This window comes from Durio zibethinus, chromosome 23 (assembly GCF_047325235.1).
Source record: "Durio zibethinus cultivar Kanyao isolate XHJ-2024 chromosome 23, ASM4732523v1, whole genome shotgun sequence".
NCBI lineage: Eukaryota > Viridiplantae > Streptophyta > Magnoliopsida > Malvales > Malvaceae > Durio > Durio zibethinus.
Window position 1 is genome coordinate 10,675,229 of NC_143184.1, and position 19,527 is coordinate 10,694,755.

The following is a 19,527-nucleotide window of genomic DNA, read 5'->3' on the forward strand; positions in this document are numbered from 1 at the left end:
AAATATTATTTAATATCTTTAATATTTTTTATAAATAATTCTTACATTATCTTCAGCTTTTAAATATATTTCGTAAAAAAAATATGAAAAAAAATATATAAATACCAAAACAACTTAAGGAAAGCTTTTCTTGTACATCAAGTTTCTTTTGTATATTACCTCATCTTTTAACATCAATTTTAAAGTAATTTATGTTTTTTTAATTTATCATGAGTATTTAAAATTATCATAACTTTTAAAAATATTATTTTATATCTTTAATATTTTTTATAAATAATCATTATATTATTTTTAATTTTTAAATATATTTCACAAAATAAATATGAAAAAATATACATAAATACTATAACAACTTTAGGAAAGCCCTCATTGTTGATAGTTCTTATTTATATAGCTTTTCCAATATCCCACTGAGTTAAATGTATTTTTTCCTACATTAATTTAGTATTTCTTTTTATTAGTCTATTCTTATCATAAGAACTAACATACTTTTTCTAAAGATAGGTATTATTTCACAAGACATATTATTCATTTCATCAGGTAATAAGTATTATTTTACTAAGCATATTATTCATTCCATCATGTAGGAATTTTTTTTATCTAACTATAAATTTTTTTAAAAAACTACAAAGACACATATTCTTATATTTTTACCAATGTTGTTTGCATAACTTTTATTTTTTTGCAGATTCTTCACTTAATCAGATAATATATTTTGTCTTTTAACTTATTATTTATTTAATATTCCCTATTCGTCTAAAATAAAAATAATACTCTAATTAATTGATATAATAGAGTTATGTACCTTAAATAAAAACTTATATGCCAGTTGTACATTCAAAGAATGAATAACTTCTCAACTCATATCCTTATTGTGAAACATGTAACATAATTTCAAATCAGGAAATTATTTTTTATAAAAAAATAAAATTGAAAAGAAATAATTTTGAGATAGTCTCACAAATAGTATTAATTTTAAGTTTATTTATATCTTAATTTAAAAAAACTCAGAACCCTAAAAGATTTCACTAAGATTCTTGAAAAATAATATATGAATCTTATGATAATTTTGTTATTATGAAACAAAAAATTTCTTGTAACCTTCAACAGAATTTAAATAGAAAACCTTATTTTTATTATGATTTGATATTTTAATTATATTATTTATATGTTACATATATTTTGAATATGTAAATAATTTAATAATATTAATTTAAATTTTTATTTAAATTTAAATAAAATAAAAATAATCTATGCATTGCACGGATAACATGATAATTATTATATAAAAACCAACTCATTATAATTATGCAAAAAAAATTTATGTCTTAAGAGTTTTTTAGTTGAATTTTATGCACATATATATATATATATATGAATCTCTATTATGCTGTAATTAATTTTTTATAGATAAAAATTTTTTTTTTTTTATCTAATACTTCATGGATAGAGTTTATTTTAAACTCTGCAAACGAAATTAATAAATAAATTTCTAGCTCTAATTAATTTTTTATAAGTAAAAGAATCTGCATTTTGCCTGCAAGTACTGTTCATTATTGAACATAAATTTCTCACAATTACAATTATATCCACGGAAAATTGGCATGATCGATCCATTATGTTGAAAGAATTTGCCTTAAAGCAGAGTTAAAAAAGGGTGAATTAGCTTCAAATATTAGGCATAAAATTATTGAATTTTTCAAGGTAGAAAATTAATTTTTCTTTTCCTTTGGGGTATTTTTTTTTTTGGTAATAAACAATAATGAAAATTTTGGGAATAGATAGGTTATTCAGTTCTTTAAGTTAATATAAGATGTATCATATTTAATAGTTTAAGATAAATAGATGTATGTCATACATTTAATATGATCCAAACAAATTATTAATAATAAAATTTAAATCTAAGATTTTTTTATAAAAAAAATGATCTTAATCAATTGAACTAACTACTTATTAATTTTATAGGAATATTTATTTCTCACTTTCGGCAGCTAAATTTTCTAAAGGATATGTATTATTGCATTATGAAAAAATAAAAAATTGTGGGCGAGGTGCTATAGTGCCCAGCAACTTGTAATTCTATTTTTCTAAAATTATATAAATATTGACACTTTCATCTCAAGGGAAGCCACTTCAATAAAACTTTTTTATCTCCCTGTCATAGTTATTAGAACAGATCAATCCGTTAGTCTGATTTAGTGAATCAATAAATTGATATTAAAACTGAACCAAATTTGTAATTAAACTAATTATATAATTAAATCACTTTAAATTATTGTGAATCGATGATTTATATAATAAATTAATAGATCCGATATATTTTTTAACTTGAATGATTCAATATCTAATTAATAAATTTAAGTAAAATATATAAAAAAAAACCTTTCAAATATTCAAAATAATCTAATTAAGTCTTTATACTACTATTTTATTTAAATAAGTCTCCCAACTTTTATTTTTTGCTATCAAAGTCTTTATAAATTTATATTAATGATATGTTGATATATTTTGAGATATGTAGATATGAATTGCAAAAAAAAAAAAAAAAAACTTAAACAGGTGTAAAATAAACAATTTTTTAAAAAAGATGATCTAATAATAATTTTATTAATTGATATCATAATTAAAAATAATTATAAAATTAATAATATATAAAATTAATAAAAAAATTAAATGTTCATAAAAATGATTAATTATTTGACCATGATATAAAATAATTAATAAAAAAATCTACATTCAGATAAAAAATATGAAAATGATTTTAATTTCCTTTTTACTAATTTTCATATAAATATAAATATTTCTGTTTTATTAATTTTATATATAGATATTTCTTTTTTTATTACAAAAAGATTAATTATTATATATTAATAAATAATATTTTATATTTTAATAAATGATAATAATAATAATTTATTAGTTATTATTTATTATATTTATTAAAATATAAATATTATTTCTAATTATTAAAATATAAATTATGATTTTAATAAAATGTTAAGTAATTTTATTTCTAACAGTAATTAATTGTTCTATGAAATTTATATTTTAAAATTTGTAATTTATTATATATCTTAAACTATATAGTTTTATGGTTGAATTATTAAATTATAATTTGAGTTAAAAGTTTGAATTTTAAAATATTTATATTTTTTGTAATGTATTTTATTAAATCGACAATTGATTTAATTGATTCGATGGTTGAACCATTAATCTGGTAACTTAAAACTTTAAACAATTTAATGTTCGGTTCGATTTTGATAACCATGCTCCCAATAACTATATATGCAATATATTTTTTATTTAAAAAGAAAATTAAATTTAAATTTATGAGCCATTTGAATCAAAATAATATTTTTAAATTTAATAATTTTGATCGAAAGATATAAAAAGTGTAAGAATTACACTAATATAAATAAAAATTTTCTCACTTTAAGAAGTTATATTCATAATTTAATTGGCGAGAGTTGTAAAAAATAACAAAAAAAATTATTCCTTATATAACTTAATTTTTTTTTGCCAACTTATATAACTTGATCAATAAATTAATATATAGTAAGAAAGGGAGAATCTAAGGTAAAATAAATGTATTAGAACATGAGGCTCTCTAAGTATAAGGTGATCTTGTAGTGGCCAAAAAAATTTAATGTGATTTTGCGTGTACTAGCCTTGAATGCAATTTACTCGGATAAGTAACCATACTTAATTATTTGTTGTTTAATTCGATTAAGAACTCAGATTGATATATATTTAAAAAAATTAGATTTGTTATGTATAAATATATAATGGATTTAAAAATGGTTTCATTATTTTTTATATAAAAAAATCAAAATTTCAGAATAGAGAAAAAGTATGTAGCATTAAGATTTTAATTTCAGATCCATTAACAATTACTTTTTAAAAATGATAACATGAATAACTAAATTTAATTATAATTTCTTTTTTTAACATTTTTATTAATTTATTTTCAATTTATTTTTATCATAGTGCAAGAATATTTTTTCCCATTTAGGCTGTGAAGCATGCATTTTGAGTGCATCTTTGAATAAATATTAACTTTGATTGACATTTCGCCTATCTAATTTACTATGAAATTAATGTACCTCATCTTAATATGTAACGTAAAAAAGAAAAAAAAAAGGCAACACCCAATGGCAAAGACTAAATGAAGGAAAAATTAAAAATGAAATTTGGAGGGACGAAACGCCACTGAAAATCTACAAAATATTCAGCTCATTAGGGAGTCAACACTGCTAGAACCGTTTGGTCTTTTCAATTAATTTTAGCCATTTATTGATGGCATTTAATGCGACATGGATCTACTAGAAACATACTTAAACAACAATCGGACCAACAACCCTTTGATTGAATACTAAAGAAAATTTATAATAGGTTGTAAATTTTGGATTCCAATGAAAACAATTTTCATTATGGCTTCAAATATTCAAAAAAAAAAAAGTGATGACATAATTTCCTTAGGGCATTAAAATAATTTAAAAAATTTGATGTCCTAACTACTAATATATTTATAGTGGGTTTAAAGGCACTAGACAATGGTAAATGACTTAAATTCGACATACAAATACCCTTTATTTTTCAGAAAAAAACTTCCATGAAAAAAAAATAAAATTCAGTACTGAATCACCTTTGAATGGAAGGCCTAGAACTAGACCAGCTTATTTTCTGTAAAAGCACGAGAAATCTGAAGAAAATCGTGTACATACCATATGCTACATTTTATTTTTAAATATGCGTTTGAATCTTCGACATGAAGATTAGCTATGTTCATTCGAATAATTCAATTAATTTTAAATTAAATTATTTAAAATTAAATTAATTAAATTATGATATTTTATTTTTATTAATTAAATTGAATTTATTAATTTCAAAATTTTAATTAATAAAATTTAATATTAATCCAATAATAAAATATATTTAATTTAAATTATATTTTAAAATTTTAATTTCTCATATTTATAACAAGCCGAATAAAATTATCAAATAAAATATTTAAATACTAAAATATTAAGTGAAATCTTTAACAACTAATAAAATGAAACAATTTGTTTCATGTATTTTTAATTTTATTTTCAAGTTATATATATTCAATTAAAATTTTGATTAGTTTGATCATTTAAATAAATTAACGACAAATTAAGATTTTTTTTTATAATAATCGATTAAAATTAATTTAATATTTGATCAATTAATTTAATTAAAAACAAATTATGAACATCATGTTATATAAACTTGTGATGTAGTACAATTATTACAGTAGCATAATATTTTTTATTTCAAATTCAGTAACCTAATTATAATTTAAAATAATATAGTAAAATAATCTTTAAGTCTTTTAACGTAAAATATGAAAAATTGTAATATATAAAATTAAAATTTATGATAATATTTTTATTTTGCAAATGATGAAAAGAAATTAAAAAGTTAAATAGAAATGCAAATCCAAGAAAAAAAGGACAACATTGAATCCCTATCACCGCCACGGACATGTCCAAACCAAAGACAGCACAGCCAATTCCAGCCGTTAGCACACTTTGAAAGATCCAATCCGACCAAAAACAAAGTCCAAAACCCCCAAAACAAAATCAAAAGCTGGCAACAATGATCGATCCTTGCTTTTACTTTTCCCCAGTCTTTGCCCTACGTGGACACGTGTCACTTTGCACTTCATCGGTCACCATCATTCTATCCCTCCTCTCTCTTTACTTATTACTTCCACCACACGTGCTGTTCTTCCTCTTTCTCGCCGGATTTTCCTCCTTCTGGACCCTAACAACACCACCATATTTTCTTTCAGTTTCTCTCCCATACACTCGAAAAATCCTAAGGCAAACATAAAACAAAAGGATCCCATCAATATTTTTTTTTTTTTTTGTTTTCACTGAAATTTTTCATATTTTGAAACATCCATCATTTTCTCCCTCCCCAAACACTTCACAGAAACCAGAAAGTAAATAATGTTTGAATTGATTTCTACATTTTTAAACAAAAAAAACAAAGAAAACCCATCAATATTTTCTTTTCTTTTTTTATTTTGGCTTCTACTGACGAAATGTTAATATTTTGAAACTCAAACTAAAGGCTTCTTGTTATTTATATATTTTTGATAATGGGAGGTGTGACGTCAACGATGGCAGCGAAGTTTGCGTTTTTTCCGCCGAATCCACCGTCGTATACGGTGGTTGAGAGTGGAGGGAAGCTGGTGATGAATGGGGTAGTGGCGAGGGAGAACGTCGACATTTTAAAGGTGGGAACTAAGAGAGGAAATCAGGTGGTGGCGGTGTATATAAAGAACCCTAGAGCTGTGTTGACTGTGCTTTACTCACACGGTAATGCAGCTGATCTGGGCCAAATGTATGATCTTTTCAGTGAACTCAGTTTACATCTCAGAGTTAACTTATTGGGGTAAGTTGAAAAAGCGTAATCTGAGACATTTTACTTGATTGATCATTTTTATTTATTTATTTATATGCTTTTCGCAGGTATGATTATTCTGGATATGGGCAGTCAACTGGGAAGGTATTTCCACATATTGGTTATTTTATTTTTATTTTTTGTTATATTAATTATTTGTTTGGTTGGTAGGAAAGAGTGGAGTGAAGGAAGAAGTTTTCCAACATTGGATCTTTCATTTTGTAAGATAGTAATTGAGAAAGTTGGGGAGTTGTGAGGGGAGGAGCTTCTGTCTTCAATTTTTACTTGGTCACCACTTTGCTTCTATGTTTGCTTACTGATATTTCAGCTGTTAGAAAATTGAAAATTTTGATGAATCTGGAATTTAAGACATTTTAGTTTTTTCTTTAAGGTTGTGTTTGGGAACTTGAATTTGAAAAATATGGATTTGTTATGCAAAACACGATTATAGTAATAGTAATCTCCATGGATTTGTTATGGCTATATAGAGTAGTGAATTCGAAATATGTAAATAGAAAGTTGAATTTTATAAGTTCATTTTCTCATATTATCTTATGTACATATGCATGTTAAACGTTTACCCTTTTTTTTTTTGTAAATAGATATGTTAAATCTATATTTGTTTATATATAATGTCTATGTTACAAAGTATTTATAACAAACCAAATTCATATTCATGCTTTCATATTCATGATCTGAAACAAAGAATTAGTTCCTTGAATTATTCTGCAAAGAAAGCAATATTGTAATACTTAGTGCAGTTATTTGATTTGGTTCAGTTCTTAGCTTTGTAAATTAAAAAAGCCTAATAATAAAGCATAGAGTTTCATCTATATTTCTACAATTTTCTCTGCAGCCAACTCAAGTATTTATTTATTTATTTATTTTTGAAGAACTTTTTGTTGGAGAATTTGTAGAGTATCATTGAGTTGTGCGTTTTTATATCTTTTCTTATTTTTCAATTTCCCTGACAGCCAACTGAACAGAACACCTATGCTGACATAGAAGCTGTATATAGATGTCTTGGGGAAAATTATGGAGTGAAGGAGGAAGATGTTATCTTATATGGTCAATCGGTTGGGAGTGGACCGACTCTAGATTTGGCAACTCGGTTACCTAAATTGAGGGCTGTGGTACTTCACAGCCCAATCTTGTCTGGTCTAAGAGTATTGTATCCAGTGAAGAATACTTACTGGTTTGACATATATAAGGTTCTTTCCAATTTTCCATGCACATTTATATAACTTAATGTCTTAACCTTTTACATTATCTTTTGGCAACTATTCTATCTTAATGTTTCTTTCCCTGTTCATGATGCAGAATATCGACAAAATACCGTTTGTCAATTGTCCTGTTCTGGTACTCCATGTGAGTATTTCTTTGATTTGTTTGTAATGATTTACACTTTGTAGTTGTTCCATATTTGTAAAAGTTTGCATGTTATGACATGGTTTGATCACATAAAAGCGACTGCTGTTCAAATTTTAAAGAAATGGAAAACAGTGGTTGACGGAGCATTGGTACTGCAGCAACTGTTGCTATAAATTTGCTTTGCATGCATTTCTTTTTTCAAGTTTCTAATTATTTCATTTTGGGCTATGCATATTTCTAGTTCCTAAGCTTTATGTGTTTGATCTTGGGTTACCATTCTAACAAATGATCACATAGGAGCTCATATGCTTCTTATGGTTTATGTGTTTCCACTTGTTGGCTGCGTAACAAGTATGAGACCTACTACAGCTACTGGATTTTATATTAAATTACTTTTGTTCATGTATGCAAATGCTATGAATAAATTTTGAAGCCTTAAGGTCACTTGCTCTTTTACCAGACCATATGGAGACTTAGTTAGGGTGTGTTTGGATGGGGGAATTGGAAAATCCACAGATCTTTTTGAAATACTGCATATTTTTAAAAAGATTTCAAATTCTACAGTGTCAGCTTCATCTAAATGATACTGTTTTTCAGGCATTGAAATACAATATCCCAATTTGAGGAAGCCCTAACTTAAATGTCCAATTTATAATTTCTAGTATTTGAATTGCTGGTTTTAAGTTGCTGTGATTTTTCTTTTCTCAATGGAAATACCTCATCCAAACTCATTTTTAGCATATAATAGACCTTTGGCAATTTGAAAAATATCTTCCTCAATCCTTCTTGCTTCCTACTGTTTTCCAATGCTTTGCATAAAACTGTTTCTTTTTCTTAAGTTTTACCCTTTTCTTAGTGCTCGGTAGATCATGAATTTGAGGTTGACTCTCCAATGCCTTATCATGGTTTTCCTACATGGTGCCAATTGCTTGATGACTTCATGGTGTCTATCTAGAATTCTAAGACACATGTATCCATATATGGTGTTCGTAAATAATGTGATCGGAGGCAAGATCTTGTGTCTATTTGTCAATAATGTTCTCCAAGTCTTCAAATATCTTGTTAGTGACTAGAAACACAAGTAGGTTATGATTTGCTGTTGGCAGACATCTTGTTAATAAGTGACACTTATCCTCAAAATGATTGCTGTATGTTGATGCTATTGACATTTGTAAACTTGGAATGTATCGTTAATGTTTTCAGAAGTATGCTCATTATACAACCATTATTTATATGTTTTTGTTGCATTCCAGGGGACTGCTGATGATGTTGTGGATTGGTCCCATGGTAAGCAGCTTTGGGAACTTTGTAAAGAGAAATATGAACCTTTATGGGTTAAAGGAGGGAATCATTGTGACTTGGAACTATATCCACAATACATCAAGCATCTCAAAAAATTCATTTCAGCCATAGAGAAATCTGATCTAAGAAAAGGTTCTGCCCCACTTCCTGATCAACCAGATAAGCCACGGAACAGCACAGATTTTAGGGAGACATCGAGACCAAGCACAGATCAGAGAGAAACGTTTTGGGCTAGTACTGGCCAAAGAGAAATGCCACAGTTAAGCACTGATTGTAGAGAAAAAGGAATAACCAGCACTGATAAGAGAGAAAAATCAAGAAAGAGCGTGGATCGGCCTGGCAAATTCTGCAATGGCTCGGACCCACCTGAGAAAGCAAGGAACAGCATTGATCGGTTAGTTTGAATTCATGCTACCAATTCTTTTGCCTTTATATTCCCTGTTTTATTGTTTTCTGTATTAGTTATGTCCTTATGATGGCAGGAGTGTAAACAATACTGGTTTGATTGACTTTTAGAATTGAAATCTGATGCAGCTTTGGGGAGATGATGAGATCTGTTGGATTGTGCAATGTTGGTTGTTTCAGGCCCACAGCTACTGCTGTCTGAGTAGGGGAAAGATCAGACTACTAATTGAGGTTGTATTTTGTTCCACCTTTTTTTTTTTTTTTTGATTGGTCAATAGGGGTTGTTTGGGTGGTAGGAAAAAATCTTAATGTTTATTAGCCATGTTTTAGAGTGAAAATAGGAAATCAATTTAATCAGGGGATTGTGTTATCTTAATTGGTTGTCCTTTGAGTTAATAAATCCATAATTTTACTGCCCCATGCTATCACCTTTTATCTATGAGTTAGTATGCGGAAAGACACGTCTGTATGCCAACACATGCATGAACCTTATTTATGTGTTTTTTCAATTAATATTTTTATAAAATGAAATAGTTTATTATAACCTTGATAATTCATGTATCCATATCTGTCTATTTCATGTCAAATATATGCAAAATATAAAAATTACGGTATCACAATTCGTATCGACATATTTAACATGAAACACTTTTTTTTTAATTTTTTGTCAAATTCATACACAATTTTTATTAAAATTTTTAATCATGTTGTCCTCGTGTATTTTTTTTTTTTTTGATCATATTGTTTTATTGTGTTATGTTTAAATTGACAGAGGTTTCAATTTGCTATGATAATGTTGAATTGAAAATGCCCCGTGATTGATTTGGCTGTATTGATTTTCATCTTTCAAGTGACAACAGTTGTTGGAGGCTTGTCCTTGTATGATTTTGGAATTTTCATGCATGCACGTATGGTGCCATGTTCAATGAAACTTTAGGGCTTTTGTTTGGAGGGGCTGAAGATGTAATTATCTTTTCATGTTGATGTCTCAATAGGGAATAACTTGGGTTTTATAACCTTGTAATTTGCTTGCAAAGTTTGTATATTTCATGTTCATATTCTGAATCAAAAAGGATGGGTAAAGGAGTGGCTCGGGGCAAAACCAGAGTGGATCTGCGGCAAAGTGGAGCCTCCGGAGGCTGGGCGGCTTGTTCTGTGCCGTCATTTCGGATTCCCTACTGAAGGAAGTTTCATTCAACCATCTTTTTGAAGCAGTTGGCATAAGCACTCAGTCTCTTTCATCTGAACACTTAAAACCTGATTCCTGATATTCCTTTTTGAACATATATTAGCCGAAAAAATAAAAAAACATATTAGGTTATAGAATATAATACTAATTCTTTTCATTAGCTCATAATCTTGACACTCATAGGTCTATATTTCTCATGAGGTTGATACCTTCCTACCAGTGAATAAGGAGCGAGAGACAAAAGTGAAGAAAAACAGACCACCATTGATTAGACCAAACAAATTTAAACACTGAAATGATTATGTTACATGAAGATTTAGGTTACATAAAAATAATACGGTATAAAATTTTAACAAAAATTATATATTAATTTAATAAAAATAAAATATATATTTTATATTTGATGTATTCATATGAATTTTGATATTTTGATATGATGATTTTGTTACATATATTTGATACAGTAGTTAAATATGTATACTGGAATTTAGGTTGACTTTAAGTTCTACAAGTTGTGGCCCAGAAAATTTTTTTTTTTAATTAGTTGGAATGAAACATAAATTTCTACAAAAAATTGAATGAAGAAGCCTATCTCATGTCTTATTTTTTGTAACAAAGACAGCTGCTGAGGAGAAAAGGAGCTTTAAAAGGAATCTTTTTTCTATCCCATGTCTTCATTTTTGTTACCACTTTGTCTGCCCGGATGTTCGTCTCGAAAAGCCAGATAAAAAGTTTGGTTTCGGAATAAGAAAATTCAGGAAATAGCAGCAAGCATCATTTATAATTATCTTAAATGATGTCAAAAATCATATCATAGACAAACTAAATGATCATCAAAGCAAAATGCAGTGACCATTGACATACAATATGATTAGACCTAGGCGGCTAAAACCACCATTTGTTTCCAAAACCCAAGCAATGAATCCGAATAAAGCTCACAATCAAGCCATAACTAGTCAACCGCAAAACCAAATTAGCTAGCAGTCATGATATTGGAAGGTTAGCCTTTTTTTTTTACCTGATTAGATGAGCTGAGAGAAAGAAGAGAAGAGGAGAAGAAACAGGATTGAATGATCAGAAACAAAGAGTCAAGGTGAGAGGGAAACGTGCGAGGAGACATTGCTTACTGTGCAGTGCGGAAATGGAGTCAAGAGACCATCTTTTCTTCTCTTGTGCCTTCTCAAGGGATACCTGGCAGAGGATTCTTTTTCTATCGGGGATTCACAGACAATGGGGGATTGGCATTCACAATTCACTTGGGCCAAATGGAAACTTAAAAGGCAAGTAAGTCCTTCGTTGCAGTTCTCCTATGCATAGCCTGGAATGCAGCTATAAACCACACATGGAGGGAGATGAACAACAGGCTATTTGGTCACAAGCCTGTTTCCGTTTCAGAAACTTTTAAGGGCATTGCTGACCTGATCCAATCAGATGGCAGCTTGGTAGCTACAGCCATATTGTCTGGGATTAGTTTATTTTTTTCTGTTTCTAGCAGTATGTTGCCCAACTGCAGCAGGATTTCCTGGTCTTTGGATAAACAAAATTTTAGCTTATCCCAAAAAAAAAAGAAAAAAAAAATCAAGGGGAAATGAAAACAGAAAAAATGGTGCAGAAATTTATAATAAAATTATATTGGTTTGTGATCATAGATAGTGCCATCAAATAGTTAATAAACTTCATCTTCAAATTATCAACCAATATCTAGCCAAAAAAAAAAAAAAATTGACCAACACAATGTGATAAATGGAAAAGAAAATCTATTTTAAAATTTTCTTTCTCTTTATATTTCTCCTTTTTGTCCTATAGATGACTTATCTTTTTTTTTTTTTTTATTCATTAAAAGACCTAATTTTTTTTTTTGTCCTATACATGAATTGACTGGGCTAAATCTCAAGTTCCAAATCCTTCCCCTCCATGTGGGATAAATATAAGCACACCAAACTAGCTGGAGAAAGAAACTGTAAAAGATTGCAATTCAAAATATACCAATAACCAACTCCAGGTTCATTCCATGAGTTTCCAAAACAGAGCAACTTTCACTAATTCTGAAATATAGCATCATGATCATCATACATAATCCTTTGATGATATCTGGAGGAAACACCAAACTAAATAAATCATAACAAGTCAAAGGTGACCTACACTCTCAAGTAAAGACAGAAACGCCAGGAGTCATGGTGCCTCAAAAAGTCCAAAAACCAGAAAGAGCTTCAAAAAGTGACTTACGATTGCCTCAAAGTCTCAGTCCAGACACAAGTATGAAGTAAACGATCAGTAAACTTCATTCTGCAGTGGTATCAAGGCCTTTCCTATTATCAAGCGTTCCCTAAACTCTCTGTTTTCTAATCTGCTTTCCTTAGAACAATCACTTGCATCTTCATTCCCTTCATAGTAGCAAATTTAAAAAGTCAATGCTAACCTCAAGGCTGTGACCAACTTTTCAAAATTATTCGCTAGTTCTACAATCAAGTGTTAAAACTTCAGAGAAAAATATAATATGAAGAAGTGCAGTTTCTTCAAGTACTTAAGGGAAATGCATAATCAAATTGTTGGTTTTCCGCCCATAGCCACATGGTCTGTTGGTAGAGTGTTCGACTTTTAGTTCCAGTAACCAGGTTCAATCCTTAACAACCTTAATTATAAAAAAAAAAAAAAGGACAAATTGTTGGTTTTCGTACTACAAATGTTAAACCAAGGACCTCCTCTATCAGTAATCAATATATTCACACTTTACCCGACCATTTTTCATTTATGTTTCATTCTTTCAGCTCCTTTTTGTAACTGTCTTTTCCATGGGTGAAAGGAGAAAGACATAATGGATGTAAACAAGATATTGGCACCACTAGTCCTCAATACTAAACATGCTGAATTAGTTGCCTTTCTTTTAGTATTTTAGTTTAACTCTCCCTATTCTTAATGTTGGTGTTTGTGTTCTTTCTACCACATTGACATTATACAATGTGCAGCATTTAAATTGAAGACCACATGAAAGTTAAAGGAAAGAACATAAACTTCCAGTATTGCATAATTATAGAAGCTAAATATTGGACCATCCAGTGATAATACCCTGCTGCAGGGGATGTCGATTCTCTACCTTGATAACGTCATAACATATATCAAGTCATATTCAAGTTAACCACTGTAATTTAGGAAAAAGGTAGGCGTTCTAATGTGAGAAAAAAAATTTTTATTTGTCCCAACCTCGATTTTAAATCCAAGAGAAAAATATTTTGCTGAGAATTTTTTCTGGTAATGACAAACATAATGGAAACACCAATATTTACAAGTTCAACGGTATCAGATCAGACTATTCTTTTGCATTCCCAAATGGTTTTAGTGATCCTAAGGAAGGTATCAACTAATTAACACCTATATCAAGATAAAGCAAAACCAAACACATACAAGTCATGCAAATAAACGTTTAGGGAGGATCAATTGAAGGTTTACCTGGCTGACATAAATGTGGTAATCAAACTTCATCATAGAAATCAGAAATCAACTAGTACCCAGGAAATACAGGAAAACAGCAATTAACAACATAAAACCAACAAAACCAAAAATTTTACATAATTTATGTTACTTTCAAGCAAATATAAAATAGAAACTAATGGATTAAGTGAACTTACTTCTCCTTGAAATCAACCTTGGCCTTGTTAATTAGATGCATAAAGCAGAAATTTGATCAAAAGAGATGAAAAAGCTTCAATCTTTTTTGATCTTGTTCAATCTCATCATCAGCCTCATCATCAAAGCTGAAACTTCCACTGCTCCAATGTCCTTTTGTGATAGTGGGATCATCATGGCCATTGTCAAAATTGACACTTTCTTGATGTATTAATCTGCCAAAATTTAGACTGCTTCCTTTTATTGAGAGCCAATTTGAATGAATCGGGGAGTTTGGCTGGCGTTGTATCATTTTAGGATTGCATCTGTCCACATCATCTTGAGTGCGTGGCAAGCAAGCAGAAATTCCATAACTTGATTCCAAAAACTGAAGGGGCGGTTTCCTCTTCTCTTCACTAGAGCTGAAATTTTTGTTGGATTCGACATTGCACTCAGTATAACACTCAGCATCCACATAAAATACATGAACACCACATTTCTCCACCTTGATATGATCTACACGCCTTCCATCATCTTTAGCTGTGATGTAGAATTCAAACGAGGCCTCCTCATAGTGCTTGTCTTTTTGAAACATATTCTTATCAAACCAAATGATCATGTTATTGGACTCAAAGAACATGGGCTCATCATAATACATAGGTGAAGTCCATCTACTTCTAAAATTATGACAATCACCAAATTTGGTTTTTAGCCGAATTTCGCAAACAATTTGAACACCAATGTCTTCATAATTGACCTTGAAATCAACCACAACAGATGGAACAAAACACAAGAATCTCTCACTCTGCCAATTTGGACACAGCTTGATAGTTATTGAAGAATCCATGCCTCGGTACTCAAACCTTTCTGAAATTTCACTACTGGCAACAACTCTATCAAGAATATTATCGGGTACTATTTCATAAAATCCCCTTGACCTTTCTTTCACCCATTCCTCTACCATGCATTGAAGTCTAAGATGTGCATTGGCCACTATTTTTTCGACTACATCTTGATCCAAATCAAAGCAATTACTAAATAACATGTGGAGTAGGCAAGAATTCTCCCAAAACTGTCTTCTGCTCAACACCAGTTCTAATGAAGTACAGTCATGTGCATTTAGGTTTTGTAGACATAGTGGAAGCTCAGGCAATACTATAAGGCTCTTGCAACATTTTAAGTAAAGAGAAATTAGATTGGGAAGTTGTTGGATGCTCATGGGAATTTTTACTATATTTGACCCACTCAGATCTAGAGTTGTCAAAACATGAAATTTGCTAAAGCTACTGCTAAGCACGACACTCAGAACATTCAAGTTTCTATTGCACCTCACACGAAATATGTGGTCGTTCAAGATGGGTGACACTATTATACTTAATCTTTTCAAACAAGCAAGCTCAGTTAGATGTTGCATAGTCTCCACTATTTCTGGGAAAGTCTCTAAATTTGAACAGCCTAGGAGACAAAGTTGTTGAAGACATTTCAGCTTGCAAATACATGTTGGAAAGCTTTTAATCCTTGTACAGTCATTCATACTCAACATGGACAGGCTTTCAAGCCTAGCAATTGATAAGGGCACTCCTACTATTGCTGTGTTGTCCAGTAATAAGATTTTGATGTTGCTCGAAACATTTGGAAACTGGGTGATGTTTGGGCAATGACGGAGATGGATTGCTTTTAGGAACTCCATATTTACAATAGTGCTTGGAAGATTTTCAATTCTTGTGCCACTCATATCTAAAAGGGCAAGTTCTTTGAGACAACTGATTGATGAAGGCACCTCTTTGATTTGAGTATTGCTCAAAATTAAGTCTTTTATGTTCTCTGAAACATTTGGAAAACAAGTAACGTTTGGGCAATGAGAGAGACAGATTGTTCTAAGGGAATTCATCTTAACAACAGTACTAGGAAGATTTTTAATTCGTGTATGGCTCATTTGTAAGGAAGCAAGTTCTCTGAGACACTCAATTGATGAAGGCACTTCTTCTATTTGAGTCCCACTCAAGTTTAATGTCTTTATGGTTCTAGGAATTTCTGGAAATATTGTGATTGGGCAGTCACTAAGACAGAGATTTTCAAGAAATTTCAAATGAACCATGCATGGAAGCTCAACCAAGCTTATGCACCCACTAACCTCCAATTCTTCAAGGTTTATGGCTCTCGACAGATCTGGGATCTTTGTTAAATTCTTGCAATTTCGGAGGTCAATAGCTCTTAAATTCACAAGATTCTGTAGGATAAAAATAAAGAATAACTACATCAATTTAAAGTCTGTAATTAAATTTATAGTTTTACTCAAAAATGGAAAAAAAAAAGAAAAGAAATGAATTATGTTTTCTTTTTGGATGAGCACAATATTAAAGTATATATACCTGATCTTTTGCCCAAAGTTGTTTGAAGTTACTATTCGGTAATCTTAATTCCACGAGCTTCTCAGGACTAAAATTTGATGGCAAAGATTTCAACGGGCAATACTCCCACTGAAAATAACTGAGCTCACCTGGAAGAGATTTAAGATCCTGCTCTGAAAGCAGTGATTTACCTTCCTTTCCACAAAACTGAGAATAATAGAATTTGATAAACCTGAGATCATGCATCTTTGCAAAAACATCTTGATGTAATTGTATTTCATCAATTCCATGCATGTCTAGCAATATCCCTTCAATTGATTTACTCCCCTATCACAAACAACAAATTATAAAGTATAAATAAGAGAATTTTTATCATTTAATTTATGAACAAGTAAAAATAAGATAATGCTCTTAACTCTTACCATATCATGTTTTAAAACTCGAGACACATCTGTAGGAGTCCATAGCCTACTGCGTTCTCCAGGCTCTTTGGATTCTTGGCGAACAATATTCCAACCCATTTCTTGTAGCAAATCATGCATCCAAAGTGTATCATCCGATTCTATAATATTAACCAGGCACTTATCAACCAGGTTGCTTATTCCAAAAAGCACGCCTTTATAACAACTATTTAATATTTTTGCAACAACCTTAGTCTTTTCCCCTTTAAAAAAGCATGTGATATCAAGAAATATACTCCTCTCTGTGTCATCCAATCCATCAAAACTAATCTTCAATAGATTATGAATTTTTGGGTTGGGATGTTCCTTTAATTTATTTAATGCACTTTCCCATTGTTCTTCACACTTCTGATAAAGTGTAGAGCCCAAGACCTTAAGAGCAATAGGAACCCCTTTAGCATATTCCAAAACTCTATTTGATAGATCCATAAAATCATCAGGAGGATGGTTTTTCTTGAAGGCATATAGAGAAAAAAGATGAAGTGAGTTAGGATATTTTAATCCCTTAACCTCATATATTCTATCAGCTGATCCATTCTTAAGTACTTGTTTATCTCTAGATGTTATTATAATTCTACTTCCATAACCCAAGCGATCAGGACTGATTGCTAATATTTCTAATTGGTCCAAATCACTGACGTCATCAAGGACAACAAGTACCCTTTTTCGATGGAGTCTATCATTCAAGAATGTGGATCCTATTCTGGGAGTGCCAGTATTGGGGATTTCTTCTTCTAATATTATAGAAAGAAGTTTATCTCGTAGAGAAGTGATTCCATCACGTTTTGTTGACTCCTCTTTGACATTTGCAAGGAAACAGCAGCTATCAAATTCACCATAGACTTCATCATAAATAGCTTGAGCAAGAGTTGTTTTGCCTATACCACCCATACCCCAAATTCCTATTATTATCATTGGGATGTCTTTCTCATTAACGGCTAACAAAGATATAATTCGCTCTTTGTGAGAATCTATTCCAACCAATCCTTTAGCATCACTTGGAGACATGCAATGCAACTTCTTTATAATATCTTCAACAATTTTCTCCATGTAATCAGGCTCGGATCTAACAAATACATAAAATGAATGGACTAAAATCAATATTTTTTTGGACGGAAATCAGGTTTTAGCGACGAAATTTTCCGTTATAAACTACAAAAATTAAAATTAATATAAAAAATATCAAGAGCATTGAGAAGATTTGTTACCTGTCAGATTTATCTCCCACTATATGCCACCCCTTTATATAGCCTGCTTCAGTAAAAGCATCTTTCCACCCTTGCAATTTGTATGCCCACTTTTCTTGATGATCAGCAAAAGCTTTTTCAAAACTCCCAGTACGTTTTCGAACATCGGACGGACTAACATGGTAGAAGATAGGCACTACTTCTTGTTTGTTGGCACGGTTCAGTTCCATGATCTTGAAAAGTTCTTGCAAGCACCATGATGAACAAGCATAGTTTGTTGAGAAAATAATTACCGAGATCCTTGATTCCTCGATTGCTTTCAACAGTGCCGGAGACAGTTTCTGCCCCTTTTTCAATTCGTTTTCGTCCATGAAGACGGCGATCCCTTTCCGTCTCAAAGCTTGATATAAATAAGCGGTGAAGTTGTTGCGAGTGTCTTCACCACTGAAACTGAGAAAAACATCATGCTTTGGTTGATGAGAGGAAGCCATGGAAGCAAGATTGTGTGATTTTGAGAATGACGGAGCAAAATGGTATCAATTAAAGCAGGACGGATCCCAATACACAGCAGTTTTTATAAAATCGGAGGCGACAATCTAAACCAAGTTTATTATTATTTTTTATTTCTTCAGTTGTTTTCTTTAACGGTCAAACTGCATGACCATGGTCAAATTAAAACACTGGAGAAGCCTATCCTCTCGTAAATAAAATCTCCAAAGATTTTATTTTTCTTTTTCTAAAAGGGTCAATTTTCTTTGGATGATTTCCGGTTTGATTTTACTTCAGTTATTTGAAAACAATATGATTTGAAGTTTTTTTTTTTTTTTACAAAAATTGAAATTCTTTCGTTCATTAATATGTAAACTTTAAAAGTGTTTATGAAATAAATCAAAATGACATTTTTTATTATGAGTTTAATCTATCTAAAATTCATTCATTTATGCTTTAAATTATTTAAAAATAAAATATTATTTTATATTATTCATATACAATATTTCTTCAATCTCATATTGTTTGAGACCTTTTTATTTTCATAAAATTAAAAAAAAATGTTTTGACTTGATTACATTCAATATTAAATTTTTAAAATTTTTATAAAAATGAAATTCCAAAATTTTTAATATCAAAAAATTAAAAATCATGAAAAATAATTTGAAAATATAAATAGTAAAAAATTTAGATCTTAAATAAAATAATTTTAAGATATCTCAATGAGCAAAAGACTA

General features: G+C 29.9%; 2 protein-coding genes across 14 annotated transcripts; one reads left to right on the forward strand and one right to left on the reverse strand.

The window, feature by feature from the left end:
- The first annotated feature begins 5,514 nt into the window (after positions 1 to 5,514).
- Positions 5,515 to 10,987, forward strand: LOC111314606 (uncharacterized). Of its 4 annotated transcripts, none has more exons than XM_089752109.1 (7): positions 5,515 to 6,423; positions 6,501 to 6,537; positions 7,407 to 7,643; positions 7,753 to 7,800; positions 9,057 to 9,499; positions 9,640 to 9,741; positions 10,595 to 10,987. In XM_089752109.1, exons 1-6 carry the CDS (start codon positions 6,128 to 6,130, stop codon positions 9,710 to 9,712), a joined length of 1,134 nt encoding a protein of 377 aa, XP_089608235.1. In that variant the 5' UTR covers positions 5,515 to 6,127; the 3' UTR covers positions 9,713 to 9,741; positions 10,595 to 10,987. The 4 variants fall into 4 exon arrangements, with proteins under 4 accessions (XP_089608235.1, XP_022771863.1, XP_089608234.1 ...); XM_022916128.2 differs by lacking the exon at positions 10,595 to 10,987 and adding an exon at positions 10,283 to 10,526; XM_089752108.1 differs by lacking the exon at positions 10,595 to 10,987 and adding an exon at positions 10,371 to 10,526.
- A 191-nt stretch (positions 10,988 to 11,178) lies between these two features.
- LOC111314607 (disease resistance-like protein DSC1) lies at positions 11,179 to 19,155 on the reverse strand. 10 transcript variants are annotated; one of them, XM_089752102.1, is made up of 6 exons: positions 18,323 to 19,154; positions 17,076 to 18,180; positions 16,675 to 16,980; positions 14,326 to 16,532; positions 12,926 to 13,083; positions 11,180 to 12,221 (listed from the first exon to the last, which is right to left on the reverse strand). In XM_089752102.1, exons 1-4 carry the CDS (start codon positions 18,790 to 18,792, stop codon positions 14,382 to 14,384), a joined length of 4,032 nt encoding a protein of 1,343 aa, XP_089608228.1. In that variant the 5' UTR covers positions 18,793 to 19,154; the 3' UTR covers positions 11,180 to 12,221; positions 12,926 to 13,083; positions 14,326 to 14,381. The 10 variants fall into 10 exon arrangements, with proteins under 10 accessions (XP_089608232.1, XP_089608231.1, XP_089608230.1 ...); XM_089752101.1 differs by having other exon boundaries at positions 11,180 to 12,226; XM_089752098.1 differs by having other exon boundaries at positions 12,842 to 13,083.
- Between the last annotated feature and the right edge of the window lie 372 nt (positions 19,156 to 19,527).

Excerpts from the sequence above, each read along its gene's own strand:
- LOC111314606 (XM_089752109.1), top strand. The coding sequence starts at position 6,128 with ATGGGAGGTGTGACGTCAACGATGGCAGCGAAGTTTGCGTTTTTTCCG. Across the intron at positions 6,538-7,406 it reads ATGGGCAGTCAACTGGGAAG|CCAACTGAACAGAACACCTA; the intron begins GTATTTCCACAT and ends TTTCCCTGACAG. Across the intron at positions 9,500-9,639 it reads GCAAGGAACAGCATTGATCG|CTTTGGGGAGATGATGAGAT; the intron begins GTTAGTTTGAAT and ends AATCTGATGCAG.
- LOC111314607 (XM_089752106.1), bottom strand. The coding sequence starts at position 18,792 with ATGGCTTCCTCTCATCAACCAAAGCATGATGTTTTTCTCAGTTTCAGT. Across the intron at positions 18,181-18,322 it reads GTGGGAGATAAATCTGACAG|ATCCGAGCCTGATTACATGG; the intron begins GTAACAAATCTT and ends TGTATTTGTTAG. Across the intron at positions 16,533-16,674 it reads AACTTTGGGCAAAAGATCAG|AATCTTGTGAATTTAAGAGC; the intron begins GTATATATACTT and ends TTTATCCTACAG.